Source organism: Passer montanus, unplaced genomic scaffold, assembly GCF_014805655.1.
Source record: "Passer montanus isolate IOZ18808 unplaced genomic scaffold, ASM1480565v1 scaffold11, whole genome shotgun sequence".
Taxonomy (NCBI): domain Eukaryota; kingdom Metazoa; phylum Chordata; class Aves; order Passeriformes; family Passeridae; genus Passer; species Passer montanus.
The window spans coordinates 13,009,381-13,024,863 of record NW_024357613.1 but is presented as its reverse complement, the minus strand read 5'-3'; the positions used below and the strand labels follow the sequence as shown (position 1 = coordinate 13,024,863).

Sequence of the window (15,483 nt, the reverse complement as noted above, 5' to 3'; positions counted from 1 at the left end):
TGGGGCACTGTGAATGCTGCAGTGCCAGGTGATGGCACCATGACATGAGTGTTCTGGGGTCCCCCAAGTGCAGCCCTGCTCCACACCCACCCTTCCACCCAACACCCGTCCAAGGAAGGCCTTTATGGTCCTGGGGCAATCCCTGTCGCCAGGAGGCTCAGGGGGCTGTTCCTACGTGTGGCTGCCATACACTGGGCACAGCTGAAAACAGCTGGGAATGGTAAAGAGATTAAATTACTGACAGGGTTATTCAGATTCCTAAAATAAACTATTAAAAAAATCCTCTAGCACACACTTGGTAATTAATGGGTTGCAAAATTGGTCCAACGAGTGCAGAAAGCTGTTGATGTGGCACTTAGGGACATGGATGGATGGTGCAGGTGGCAGTGTTAGGTTAACAGTTGGACTGTATGACCTTAGATATCTTTTCCAATCTAATGATTCTATAAAAATCATTCCCATATGCAGCAGGCTCATCAATCAGTGTCAGGACCTAAACACATTTTTCCCCTCTCAGAGTATATATTATTGTGCTCAACATCTTAATGAGTATGAAACTGGCAACAAGATATTTACTTTGATCAAGGTGTTTATTGCATCTCAGAGGGCACACATGCACTGGGGTTTTTTGTTTTTTGGGTTTTTTGTTTTTTTTTGTTTGGGATTTTTTTAAACTGAAATACAAAGAAAAGCCATTTTGAAATTAACTTTTTATAGAACTTTCCCATTACAGTGTATGTTATCCCCACAGCAAATTCAGATACAACCACTTTTAATGGTACCATACATTGATTAAATAGTTCATTTGAAAGACTTTAGGTGAATATCTTTCCAACCCAATATGCTTTTACAGAGAACTGCCAAGCCACTTGTAACACTGATCAACAGTGACCTCATTGAAGAGTCAAGATCTTACACCAAGCCATCAGCAGAAACAGTATGAGAACAAATAAAAATTAAAGGAACACAGTATGTACAGTAAAGGGCATGGATCTCTGGATCAGAATTAAATCTAATCACCAATAGTACAAAAGCTACTCACAGCGCATTAGGGGCAATGAGAAAACACTATCCTAGGGCATACACAGGTCAGCACTAAATTAAGAGATGTAGGAAGAACTGAACAGAGATGAGTAACATCACTTGTAATGTTTTGACTACAGATATACCAAAAAGTGCTCTCGTTTGAAATCCCTTCATGCCAGCACAACTATGGTTGCTCTTTCCCAACTACATGGAGAGAAACTGACCCTTTACTTATTTTCAGTGCATTTAGCAAGAACTCATAAATATGCCAATTATAAATGCAAAAACTTAAATAATTAAAACAGATTTAAAAATAAAAACAGCAATAAATATGGTATTCTTTCAGATATGGTTTTTCATTCTTGGTAAATCATTGAAAAAGTATTTGTTATGGAAGTTTTCCTTTATATTACTTTAAATTATTTTAACATATACAGTGCCACAAAAATAAAACATTTTTTCACGACAATTGAGATTCCTGTGACTGGAAAAAAAAAGTATTCTGCACAATTTTGTAAGTATTTTCTTTACTATCTGGTATTATCACACTATGTTTTGTAACAGATAAAGGAGAAATTGAGTCCTAGGGAAACTTTGGGTGTCCTCAAAAAGTTATATACATTGAAACCTTCAAAAACCACAGACATTGCTCCAAATGGCTCACCAAACAACAGCTGCATAATCTGCCCCTGTGGGATAGGTTCAGAAAAGCACTAGAAGGCATCAGAAACATACATCCATTGTTTAAATTGTAAAACACAAATAACCCAAGTACACAAATTTCGAGAGAGTAGGGATAACAGCTAAGGTAGTACACATTCCTAATGTTCACTTTCACAGCTGTGCTACACATTTCAGGAGGAAGAGAAAGTCTGAGTAAGCACTGGGTTTGGTACTGGTGGCTCACTGAGAAACTCTGAGCATCCATTTGTAGTCTCCAAACTCACGTTTTTAGCATCCAGTCAGAAAAAACGCAGCTGTGAATACAGAAAAGTATTAGGTGAAAACTGATATAATGAGTTAGCAAAGCCTGTTCCACAAAGAGCACGAAATCTGTCATCTCTTCACACCTCAAAGGATTTACCATCAGATTCTAGTGAAGTAGCAGTCTTCCCACAGCCAGTTATGAATCTCTCTATTATAAATACAAGTTGAAAGCAGTGAGTCCCAGCAGTGGTGTATCTCCACTCCTGGCTCTCTACCAAGTGCCAGGTACACCTCTCTGGGGCTGGAATTTGGAGAAGAGTGAAGTGGGACTGGGAGATGCCTGCTAAGAGCAGCCTGAATCACTGCTACCAGCTCCAATGCAGAGTGGGCTCAAACAAATTTTAGAATTAAGCTCTAGGAAGGAAGAAAAGTTACTCATGAAGAAGGCTTTAAAGATATGTAATGATTGTCCTCTCCTCACCTTATTCTAGACACATTAGCCTTAATTATAAAATGCATACCTTATTTCTGCATTATTATTTTTTAATTGGCTTAAGTGTTTAATTCAATTTTATATTCCTACTTGGCTCTCCAGAACCATCAGAATAATGTTTTAGCCTTTCTTTCTTTCCATTATGCAGTACTGGTTTTTTTTTCTTCTCCATTTTTCTTTGCATTTACTCCTCTCTTCTTCCACATTGTTACTCTACACAGCACCGCTCAGGACCTCATGGCCTTAGCATTCAGAAAAGTAGTGCTTTGAAAAATTGTATGGCAGGGTAGAACATTAGCTGGCAGCAGTAAAGAGCTGCAAGCAACTTTCCCTTGATGACAAGAATATGTAGGTTTTTCCCCTTTTGACACCTTCACACCTACGATACCAAATCCGTTTCAACACCCACAAGACTGGAACAAGCCTCTTTGGCACCATTAACCCCCCAGTATTTGTACCCTGCTATCATTCTATGTGTTTCAGTAATAACTTCAAGAAAATACCCAAACATGAATGCTTGGACAGAATGCAAACAAGGAAAAAACGGAAGTTATGCATTGAAGATACTTTTTTTTTTTTTTGCCAAAAGCAACTGTCAGGAAAACTTTAGCTTGAAATCTTGACTCACAGAAAATTTAAGAATGTGGACAGAGAATTTGGTTTTTTGTTATAGGGCACGTTTCTAGCTCTGCAGCTGCGATTTTATCTGTCCTATTCAACCTAAACAACATCTGTGTGCCAGACATGTACCAGAGTGTGACATGCTCAAGCAGGCAGCCACAGAATACCTTATCGTTTACAAGAAATCCTTGATGTTAAGATCCGCTAATGGGTCCTTGGTTGGAGGTTTCTTGGGGCTCTGAGTAGCAGGAGTTGGGCTTGGAGAAAGCTGACAGACGCCAGCCAGGAAGGCAGGAAAAAAAACAAAGCAGACAAGAATACACAAGCATTAGATAGACACAGGCAGTTCTCACACAAGCACATTGCAAGCATAAAAAGTTCTCATTTGTCTGCAAGTTCAGTCGTTTTGCTCAAGCATTGTTGGATTCCATCCTTACTACAGGGTTAACAATGTTTGGCAGGTTTAGTGGCTAGGGCTATAGGCATTGCAGATCCTAATTAGCATAGCTTGAGCTCACTCCCTCCCTGTAAAACAGAATGGTGTTAGAATCTTCAACCCAGACAGAAGAGAGGCATTGCAGATCCTAATTAGCATAGCTTGAGCTCACTCCCTCCCTATAAAACAGAATGTTAGAATCTTCAACCCAGACAGAAGAGGCAATTGTTAGATGTTAAAAACCAGGGTTCAGAGCAAGCAGAGTGCATCCTGCAGGGTACAACTGAAATCCCTGTTACTAGCAGTTAAGTACAAATTATTTGGCATTGGTAATGTAAACAAGAGTCCAAAAACTGGAAATATTACTAGATCATACCTCCTTTGAAAGGTATAAAAATGGTCATTCCATAGAAAACATCAGTTTTGAAGTTCCATGCAAAACTTCTGACTATGGTGGTCAAATGATTCTCCCACTCTGTCCTTACTTCTCCCTATTCCTACCTCAACTCAGGGCACAAGAGGTATTTTATATATAGCCCTGGCACCTTGATGCCCACTCTTTCAGCAAATTTCTGTGTCCCATCATAATATTCTTGGTAAGCACAGAGATAGTTTGAAGTGGGAGGAAAAGCAAGACTAAGTATATTCTTACTTAGAGCAGTTTCCAGTTCTTTCTATTTTTACACAGAAAACCGTGACAAGCTTCATTGGGAATGTAGTTCCCTACATAAAAATTGTGGTTTGCTATATGTTGATTGCTTAGTATTTGCAAAACAAGGGTAGCCTGGTTTCCAGGGTTACCAGTGAGATTTCACAGCTGCAGCATCAGCTTCCATCTCCCTCCTTACTTGAAAGGCAAGATGGACTTCTGACTCACAAAAAGAAAAATACGACAGCTAAATAATTTGCTGCATCTCCTCTGGAAAGGTTTTTTCTTTTCAGCAGTATTACAAAATCAAACTCTATTTGAAGTAATAGCCTGGGACAGGTGTTACAGCTTATGCTGCATCACCTGCTGAGTGTAGCTATAGTAAATTTTGGTAGGCTGTGAACAGAATAGCAGTGCCTGAGAGTTCCACTTGGAGTTTTATTCAAATATCCTCCAAAACCCGATCTTGGATGTAGTTAGCTGTGGGAGACTTTTCAAACCTGTTCCATTGGTCTCACACAGGGCAACTGAGAAAAAAATCCAGATGGTTCATGTGATTTGCTGCAAGGCAGGCAGCTGATCCTTGACAACACCTCATTTACAGACCCAGTGCTAGAGTTGAGAAGAGAATGCACACAAAATACTTTCTAGAGACAAGGAGAGCAATGAAGCATTGGTGTAGCAGTGATGCTCACCTGCACCCCAGGGCCAGCGGCGGCTCCAAAGGGGGGCCTCATCATCGGCTGCCCGTACATCACCGGCTGCTGGGGCATCATGGGCACCCCGGCACCTGCTGGGGGCTGCAAACCAACACCGAGTCAGCAGGGTCTGCGTGGGGGAAGGAGGGCAGCGTAGCAAAAGAGACTCACCATCCCAAATGCTGCTCCTGGCTGTGGGACAGGTGGAGTACCTCCTGCTGCAGGAACAGCACTTGCTGGAGGCACAGCTCCTGCCTAAAAAAAAAAAAAAAAAAAGGCAAAAAAAGAAGCAAAAATCTAACAGCAACCATCTGGAAACCACACAGAATCTCCAGAATTCTTAAAGCTGTTCTGTAAAGTAGGACTCTTATGCAGCACATATGCAGCCTCAAAACCACAATGCTTCAAAGAATGAGAGAGCTGAATGAGTCCTTATGCTCAGCTTGTTTCTTCATAAGAAAGCAATGGTGACAGACTCCATTCTCTTCATGAACAGAGTCCATTTACTGACTACAACTCAAAATAGGCCCAAGAAAACACATAGTTTCCTTCTCGTCCTACATAGTGTAAGAAAACATCCCAATTTCACAATAGCTAACACACTATGGCATTAATTGTAGCACTGTATTTTAGTAAAAGCTTACGCAGATTGTAAAGCTAAAGGAAATAGCTGCTATAATTAGTTTACAGCGAAGAAAAAAATAATTATGCACCAAGATTCATTGAAGTTAAAGGATAAGTTCACACACTTAAACGGCAATCAGAACCACTACATACTTTACTAAGGACAGTTTAGTTTATCTTGCTATGATTTTCATTCATATGTTTGATTTGTTACGATTTTCATTCAAATAATAAAAGGCAAAAAAAAGGTTACCTTCCACTACAATTCAGGAAGAGAGAATTGTTACTTTAGTAGTCTGACTGGATATAACAGCACAAGAGCACCTTTAAAAAGGCCACCCCACCTCACTTACCTAGCACAGCCTACACATCACCCCTTTTGGCTCCCTTCTCTGTAACTTCCCAGGCACTATGTCCTTATAGCCTTGAAGGCATCTAAACCTTTCCTTTTCACAGATATATACAATCCAAATTGTTAACAACTCTGACGACAGGCAGAAAGTATTCAAGGAAGGGATGTAAAAATGGCAGTAGGATTTCATTACTGCTCTTGTATGGCCTAAGCATACTGGCACAATTTCTCAAGCTGTTACAGGAGCTATGTGTGCTGTGCCTCCACATCCTTACCACCCACCTTGAGTCAGTTACATCCCACAACTCTTGGAGAGCAGCTAGCACTTACAGTTCAAAGGAGAATTTCATCTCCGGAGATATGTTGGAACTGTACAGTCCACTTCTGTGAATGCTGCATTTTAGTGCCCTTGGTTGATCCTTGCTTCCAGACTAAAACGTGCCAGTCTCTTAGGAAGCTGGAGACAAGATAACCTGTCCCAGACTCATTTATCCAAACCACTACATTTTCTGGCTAAGAATTTATGAACTCTATTCCAGTCTGAAAGTTTTCAGGGGAGCATTTAAGTTAAAAACTGTACTGTGCTAGCAGAGTCTCCAAACTAAAACCAAGATCTGGACACTCAGGTATGTAAAGCAAGACACTAAACCACACAGGTTAATGACATCAGATGCAGTGACCCAACTGCTTTTACAGGAACACATTGTAGCTCAACATCCAGTTAGGCAGTTGCCAGGAAAATGGCCCCACAAACTGAATCTGCTCCTGCCTCTAAGCACAAGGTCACTTGAGGGAATGGGGTTTGATGTAATTCTGCTGATTTTAATCCTGGTATTGAAAGTTCACAAGGAATGGAAGAAATGACCAAAACTTAAGTGGTTCAACAGTGACACGAATAAAAACTCATTTTTTCATTAATATTTATTTTGCCTGCAGACCTGGGTTTATTTGGTTTCAAAAAGTACCTAAGTGCATGATTCTGAAGAAATATATACAACACACATTTCATGAAATGCTATCAAAACTACCCAGATTCCCAGAAAGACCAGTTACTTCTCAGATGGTAAAATCACTACAAGATCAGACTGATGCTGCAGAAACTCAACATTTCAGGCAGTACAAGTCATCAGGTAGTTCACATCCAAGTAAAGCAGTAAAGAGATAATTTTCAAGCTTACAGCACAGAAATGGTTAATCACTACCGCCACATTCAACCCACAGGTTGAGAATTGTCTGCTGGACACACAGACCAAGAGGAGCCATGTTAGAAGCTTCTTGCTAGTTTTAAAGCCAGCAGTAGTAACTGTAGTGCAGGTGAGGTGCTGTTAGTATCTTCATGTTTAGTAAGTGCAGTAAGAGGTCAAAAAAAAATTTCACTTACACTGTACAGTATTGCCCAGCCTTTCTATTAAGAAAAAAAGTTGATGTTAACAACTAACATACTAAGTGAAGTACAGAGAATTCTTGTATCTTCCATAACCTTATGAAACATGCTCAGAGCCATGTTAACACCTAACTGCAGAAGAAAGGAACATGAACCACTGGTCATGGTCACCTTTCAGAATTCTCTAAGTGAAGTACAGAGAATTCTTGTATCTTCCATAACCTTATGAAACATGCTCAGAGCCATGTTAACATCTGACTGTGGCAGCAAGGAAACGAACTGGTCATGGTCCCCCTTCAGAGTTCTTCTTTCCTGCCTACCCAACTTCATTCAAATGGAGGCTGTTTTGAGCCTTGTAAGACATTTGATGAGATGAGGTATTACTCCTCTTCGGAATACTTTTGTAGCTCTCTCATTATCAAGTTGCTCTTGTTCCAAGTTTAGATTTTTAGCTCAATTTGACCCTCTTCTCTCAAAATTAGTGCCTTCTGATACTATTTACAGGGTAATCTTACCTTTTCCAACTGCTTTACCCTGCTAAATAAGCTACCCACTCCTGATCTACCATCAGGTACCTGATCAGTATGAATACTATGTAGTCTTTTAATCTACTTCATTCAGTAAAACTTGAGGAAAACCTATATATTTTCTCTCCTTATAGTATATCAGCTTTGGATCAATAGTGTTTTATTTCAGCCACTTGACCTGGGCCTGATCCTGGCCAGATCTACATGGCTAATCACACATTTGGAAATGCCCACAGGTATTAAATGTTCAGGTAGAGCAATACCTTGGTACACAAGCTAGTGTATTTTTCATTTACTACTCAATGATTTATTTATACCAGCTGTAAATCTGTTCTCAGAACATGTGGCTTGAAATACTCATATAATTTACACAGAAGCAAACTCTTTAGCCTCAGAAGAGTGGAGCAGTCCCTACAAGTATGCTTGCACAGCCTGATCAAATGTTGGAAGTGCAGTACCAGTGCTGTCTATGGATTAACCACCTACCAAAGGACCACCTGGGACACCACCAGTTGACCATGTTGCAGGTGCTACTTTGGGCTGCCAGTTTGCTCCTCCTGTTAACTTTTTCTCTCCAGCATTCCACTGCAGGTCTCCCCTAACAGAGAGGGAGAGAGGCAGGCTATTATTTGCATACTTCCACAGTGAAAATGAAAACCAGTTACAGCATACATTAGCATTAGACGTGCAGCTACATTAGCTTATGGTGTATGCAGTTATTAACAGAAAGATATACTTTTAGTGACACTCAGTTTCAAGGGTTGTTAGCAGTAGAGACCAGAACACTCTCAGCTGAAGTCAGTTACATGGTTATAGCCTTTGTGGTGAGAATTAAAGATACTTAAGAGATTACTTAGTATTGACTGAAGGTAACATATCACATATACCCTTGCAAAGTAGGAAGAGGGACTGCTACTGCCTATTCTACTGGGGCCAGGCAGGGGAGCTGCCTGCTAGATGTCTTTGAAAGGCCATTTCAGTGCTGAAAATCTTGCTCAGACAGCTGAAGAAGGAAAGCATTCAGTTCTGCAAAAAGTTGATAGATACAAGAAAAACAAATCATTCATAGAATAAAAGGGCTGTCGAAAAACCAGGCTTTGTTACAAGCTGCTCTACCCAGAATAAAATACACCACTTGGACAAAGTAGATCCAAGGAAGATACATTTTGGGGCTAAACCTCATGATGTGTTTGTTCACATCCCTCCTATCATCTCCACAGAGGCACAAAACATTTTGAAGTCTTGCATGCAAAGGAAGGCTCAGGGTACAAGCAAGCAGTTAGATTAGGAAGATACAAAGATAAACACAAGATGTAGATATTTCTTTTTGCAAAAAGAAGCTTATCACTGCATGGAATGAACCTCTCTTCTATTTTGGAAGTATTTCAATGCCTACACAATAATTACATCCGGCATCTGTAAAAATATAACACAGCTATTACATCTTAGCAAAGATTACTGAGGGGAGCTATACAAATATATATTATCTGGATTGTTTGTTCATTATAAACTATTTGGAAATCAGCTATCCAACATGCAGACAGTAATTTACAGGAAAACAATATTTCTAACACTGAGATTCAAGAAAATTTTACAAGCTATATCGGGAACACTGAACCTTAATTATTCAGTGAACCTATACAGAATAGAATACTTTCTTCAGAATTTTTCTGGACTGGAAGGTCAGAGCATATAACCAATTTATTGCTACTTAATAAACACTGAAATAAATGTAGTGCTTTACATCAGAGTAGAAAACTTCCTTTTATCTTTAAGCAATGTTGAACTTACTTTTTAGAAGTAGTACCAGAAATTCCAAGATCTGAAAATTGTAAGGAAAAAAGGAAATAAAAAAGAAAGCACACATTTAGAAAATTGAAGCTTGTCAAAGCAACAGCTTACATTTCACTGCATTGGGGCCTATCAAGAGCAAAAAAGTTTTGGCTGTCTTCATTTAGACAGCATCAGAGGACTGGCCACATCTACCTATTCTTCAGAACAAACATCTGAGAAACCCTGCAGATGTCTTGCACTTGAGAAAGTCATTTTTGCTTCAATAGCAAACAAAAGTAATTATATTTAGGCCCACAAAATTCCAAGTTATTTAAGAGCACCAAACTATTTACCATGAATGGTAACACTAGTTTCTGTTCCTCATTACACATACAGAAATAAAAAGCTGTATTCTACATAGACATAAAAGTGGACATTGCCTGTAAGTTTTTAAGTTTTCCACTGTTTTATCTGCTTGGTCACACATGGAAACTCCAAATAGTTTCTTTAATTACCCTTTGGAAGAAGTCTCAAGTTAAATTTTAAAGAGTACTCTTCTCACAGGACCATTATAAGTCCTGTAATTCATAAATTGCTGTTTGATTTTCTCCTCCAAACTTGGATATAGCAGATGACCTACAGAAGACGTTTCAGGGATTAAGAGTCTTGCTGACTCCCAAGCGCAGTATTTTCCTCCACATCTAACAGCCATGTCTGCATCATAAGATCAGTTACATCTTTGTTGTGGTGTGTTTACATATATTAAGGGAGTATTCATTTTATACAACTTCAGTAGGATTACACCTTAGGCTAGGTGGGCTTCTGTTAGGTTTTTTGGGGGGGTTGTGTCTACTGATCTCTAATTGCAAAGGCTCTAGCCCCTTTTCCTGCTACAGGGAAGTACATGTTTAAGTTTAGCATTTTAAGAACATGTTTGGTATGTTCTCTGCCTCAGGAGAAGGCCTGTTCTTGAGTGCACTCATCACCCCACTGCTAATCTTTCTCTCATTAAACATGAAGTCAGCTATTTGCATCAGCAAGCTTTGCTGCTTAAACCTCCATCAGACACTTTGGACAATTTTCACCTTTCCATCTATTACAGAGGGGCACATCCATTAAGAGTCTGATGTGCCTCCGAAATGCAGCTGGGATGATCAAACATTACAAATCATACCTACCAAACAAATGCCATTATTTGACCCAGATCCTGGGCTCCAAGAAGGATAAACCCAGACTAAGTGAATCAGCTATCTGAACCAAGCCTTAATCCTGCTGATAGCTTCCCCAGTTTCCACAGCAGAACAGGAGGATACTGAAGCAAGCTAAAATAGGTATTTGCCCCGTGGAAAAGCAACATGCATGCCACACCACTTAAAACCAAAATTTGTCACTTACTGCCTACTAAGTTTGCAAGAGACGAATCAAGATCACTCCCAAGGCCTTTGCTTGCTGCTGCAGCAGGGACTGTTGCTGCGGCTGCAGGTGCTACAGGTTGACCAGAAGGAACCATAGTTGGCATAAGAAGATCACCTAAGCCATCAAACACTGGAAGTGAAAGGAAAGTGAGTTAGAACAGCAGCTGTGATCAAAAATGCACTGCTTGTTAGTCTGCTGTTGCTCAACGAATACAGCACAGACAACCACAGCACAAGTCTTACCGAAACACCATTTGACATTAAAAGTAATGCCAACAAGGGCATGCATGTCATTTTACTAGACATTGAATGTACAGTAATCCTCAAAAAACTATACCAATGAAAACTAATATGAGAAGACATGCCTAAAAAGGGTTTAATTGGAGCATTGAATCTACATAGATACAGCACCACTTCCACATGACACTATTTTTCTTACAACCATCCTTACAGAGATGTCAGATACACACACATTTGTCAGGAGATATTCATTTAAAGGCTTTTAAAATGAACATCTTGCTGCAAACACCAGTTAGAATTACTGTGGCAAAGGCAGTCTTATACCTTGACATCTCACAGCAACAGGATTGGCAGTCTCAAGATGTTACTATTCACTTGCAAGCAGCAGGGAATCGGGAAAACCTACTAACATCTTATGAGATCAGAAGGAACCAGAACCAACCACACAGACAGTGCTATTCTCCTTAGTCCAGTCATCTAAGTCAGAAGTTCATTTTTTAGATCCCTTGAAGTCAAACTGCTTGGTACATCTCATGCCTGAGTTCTATCTTCTGATCTGTATTTGAGGTACATGCTAATGTTAAGTCAACACGGAGGGGTAGCATGTGCACTGGCAAGCAACCAAATAACCAAGCAGCAGTATTATTTCCATCTTTTTTTTCTTGTACGGTTGTAGAACTCACCAATTTTAAGTTTGTAGCAAGGACCCAGCATGAAAAATATAGAATGGAAGAGATGCAAACAAAATGATAGCAGTGATAAAAGTTTAAGCTTATAGTCAGGCAAAGAACTCTAGGGCAGTTTCTGTTGTGTGTACCCTAAGGTGCCATGCAGGCTCCAGAGCACCATCAGAAGCACTGGCAACATGACCTGCCTGTATACTTGATTTACAGAGTAGAGTTTTCCTTGTTTGTGTAATTCCTGATTCACGCTATCAAGCACATGCAAGGATGATGTATACACTAGTTTGTCTTTTACTGACATGGTAGAATAGAAAATGGGTACAGAGAGCTCTTGGGCACACACCAGCCTTATCACCACCCTGAGGTTCTTCCAGTGAAGAAAGAAAAAGGAGGTACTGATATTGCTTGTACTCAGAGCCTAAATATGGTGTCATTAACTCATCTATCACACAAAACATATTAGAAAATTCATAGGAAGAAACCCTGTATAGCTCACCTGATGCATCAAATGAACTGCCAGTTGTTGGAGCTGTTGTCCCAAAAGCTGCATCAAAGTTAGGCTGTAGTAATCCAGTTTGAGCTGGAGTGACTGGGGATGGTGATGGAGAGGGAGCAATAAAGGAACCTCCAAAGCCTTTAAAAAACACATAAGAGAGGTGAGGACATTAGAGTCAGCCTTGTTAGACTGTGCTTACCAAAACCTCAGTCTACAGAGAGTGGAATGATAAAGACAATTCTTACCAGACCATTTCAAAATAAAGAACATTTCAGCAGCCTGTGTGAGCTTCCCTATATTTGTTAGGCTTACTTCAGTATAATGGAACCAAGAGGCCCTCATAACCCAAATCCTAGCCCACAGCAAGTCTCATGCCCACAGTAGCTAACCCTGAATATGGAAAAACACACTGGTATCAGAGATCTGCCCTCATCTCTCCACAGTCTGTTCTTGAAATCAGTTTGTCATGGAAGAATGTAGGTTGGAAGGGATCTCTGGAGGTCAGCCAGCCACACATCCTGTTTAAAGTCAGTCTAATCAAATCAAGTTGCCCAGATATTTGCCTCAGCACCTCCAAGAGGAGCTCTTACTGGCTCTCTGGGTGGCCTGTGGTCATATCAAACCATTACAGTATTTAATGAGTTTCCCACACATATTTCCTTTTTCTACTATCTTTGTGCACCTCCAAGAAGAACCTCCTCTGCACGCTCCTGTGAGTTTAGACATCTATAAGCATCTTTGGCCTTCTCAAGGCAGAATGAGCCCAGTTCAGCCTCTCTGCATATATCATATGCACAAGTCACCATCTCTGTGGCTCTCCACTGAACTCGCTCTGATGGTGCTTGATGCTCCACACCAAGAGATTCTCTAATACATTCCAGACTGCCCATGCCCAGCTGCATTCCCCATCTCCCTTCCAGCACATACTATTTGCCCTAGTGCCAAAGCTTGTGATAGTGATGCTTTTTCCAGCTGCCTAAAAGAGGCTTCCCCTACTTGCCTCTTCTTGAGGATGTGGTCTGCAGCAGACACCTGCTAAAACACCAGATCATCACCTGCGCACTTGCCCAATGCGAAGCTCTGTGCATTAAACTATCTGCACAAAAGTACTAATCTCCACAGAACCAGACCAGAAGAAGGTTGACCAGATCCAGGTCTGACAAAGGCAGTTCACTGCAGCAATTCCTAAAGCACAGGAGCCATCTAAAGAGCCTGTCTTTCCACTTCCTGAGTGAGAACAAGGAGCCTGGCAGAAAGGTATGAGCTAATAACCATTAATAAGGTACTGTTTAGAAAGTTCTGTAAGCTTTTGCAAAGGTCCATAAAGTGTCTGTTTTTCCAGCTACAGAAGAGAAACTGCCCAGCTTCTGGTGAAGATTTGTGATGATTGGTCTTAATTTGATGGCTTTTCGTCTTGCACAATTTAAGAGAAATACCAGGCACAGAAGCCATAAAAATTGTTTAATGAACCAAGTTCCTAGTTGTCTACCTTCTGCACAACACCTCAGAAAAGCCTGCAGAAACAGCAGCAACTGAGTTAGATGTTTTGTCTGGACCCCCCCAGCTGCCTGATTTTGAGGTTGCTTTTACACAGTCAACTTAAGATTTCATATAAGAACATGTTATTTGTATACATGCCAGAACATACTAGCACACAGTTTAATTGCATAGAAAGATCTAGAAGGGAAAATGTCTAGACTGTTTTATTTATCAATACAGTTCTGGTTTTGTCTGCTGAAAGGCTTAGAGTAGAAAAATATTTCTTCCAAATTTCCTATGCAAGCCAAGAAGGGGCAGGAACTCATCTGACAGCAGAACACATAAGGCAATTATGAATAGTAAGTATACTCATAACATTATGCACATAAACACTTAGTACAACCAAACACTCATAAACCATGAAGGACAAGCCTTCAGCCATGATGTGAACTCCAGACACTCTTAAATTTAAAACTGGATTACACTGCAGGCTATACATCTGCCATTATCTAGAGTGAACAAATGCTTAGCAATATGCTGCAATGTTTATAGACTCCCTCTGTCTGCCAAAAAATAAAATCAAATCTACTTGAAGCCCTTTGGAAAGTATATTCAAAACATAAATAAAATAAGTTTTTAAAAATTCACCCCAATTGCTCCAGGTCAGCTTGAGTATTTAAACTTAGAACACCCCTTTTATAATTTAGGTTTTGATTTAATGCAACTCATCAGATTCAGAGTGCACATTGCTGAAGTTTAAAGCCATCTGGAGCACAATTCCTACTTGCATTTAAGCTTAGTTACAGATAACGACATATTCTGTACTGGAATGTTTGCATCAGCAGAATTAGCTTCTGTCCAACAACCTTTTTGCACCCAGTCTCTTGATAGCACATATAATTGCAAAAGCCTGTCATGTTCCAGAATCTATTAGTTAAAACTTGATCTATGGCCTTAAGCCATCTATAAACTAATACAAAGACCTATTGAAGCAATATGAAAAAAAAAAAGTAGTCTTCCACCTTAAAATCTGAAGCAGTCTGTGCTAAAGCGTTAGCATGCATTTACACATGATGTCCCAATTAAAGAATCTGGCTTGCTGATTAAGAATGGATGTATGCCTTATTATCTAGACACCTTCTTCCTTCATGTGGCACAACCAGACAATGTCCACACTTTGAGAAGGTACTTGAAATGTAGTCATAACCTACCCACCAACTCTACAAATTGTGCTAGTTTTGGCTGGGGTAGCATTAATTTAAATCATGACACAAATTCCCCTTTCAGAAACATGGGAGAATTTAAGACAAGTCTTCTTCAAACCATAAGTGCATGTGTTGGGATTTGGCTGTCTACAAACTTCAAACTGGGATGGGGGAGGAGTCACAGCTGTTTAGCTCTGTAGCCACTACAATACATGGTACAGCACGAATTTTGGAGAATGGTACACAAAGAATTCAGCTGAAGCTGCTTATCTGTAGGGTGTAGACTAAAAAAAATACAGTTATCCAACCTTGTATAGGGTGTGACAGTGATGCCACATTCAGCACTAGCACAGACCTCATCTCTCCCAGTATAAGAAGAGGGTCTCTATCATTTCTTGTGCTCAGAAAACCATGTTCTCATCATCCCAGTCTCCTTGGCTAAATGCAAGCATGCT

The 15,483-nt window shown here is 40.1% G+C and overlaps 1 protein-coding gene across 1 annotated transcript in view; it reads right to left on the bottom strand.

Annotated features, from left to right (window-relative positions):
- Nucleotides 1-571: 571 nt before the first annotated feature.
- SNAP91 (synaptosome associated protein 91) overlaps nt 572-15,483 on the bottom strand; it is a 62,267-nt gene continuing 47,355 nt past the window's right edge. The window contains exons 23-31 of the mRNA XM_039728492.1: nt 12,345-12,482; nt 10,906-11,055; nt 9,529-9,559; nt 8,224-8,335; nt 7,208-7,231; nt 5,022-5,105; nt 4,848-4,952; nt 3,235-3,335; nt 572-2,003 (exon numbers count right to left, since the gene is read on the bottom strand). Of these exons, the coding sequence (XP_039584426.1) occupies nt 3,243-3,335; nt 4,848-4,952; nt 5,022-5,105; nt 7,208-7,231; nt 8,224-8,335; nt 9,529-9,559; nt 10,906-11,055; nt 12,345-12,482 (737 nt within the window). The 3' untranslated portion in view covers nt 572-2,003; nt 3,235-3,242. The remainder of the gene's footprint in view (nt 2,004-3,234; nt 3,336-4,847; nt 4,953-5,021; nt 5,106-7,207; nt 7,232-8,223; nt 8,336-9,528; nt 9,560-10,905; nt 11,056-12,344; nt 12,483-15,483) is intronic.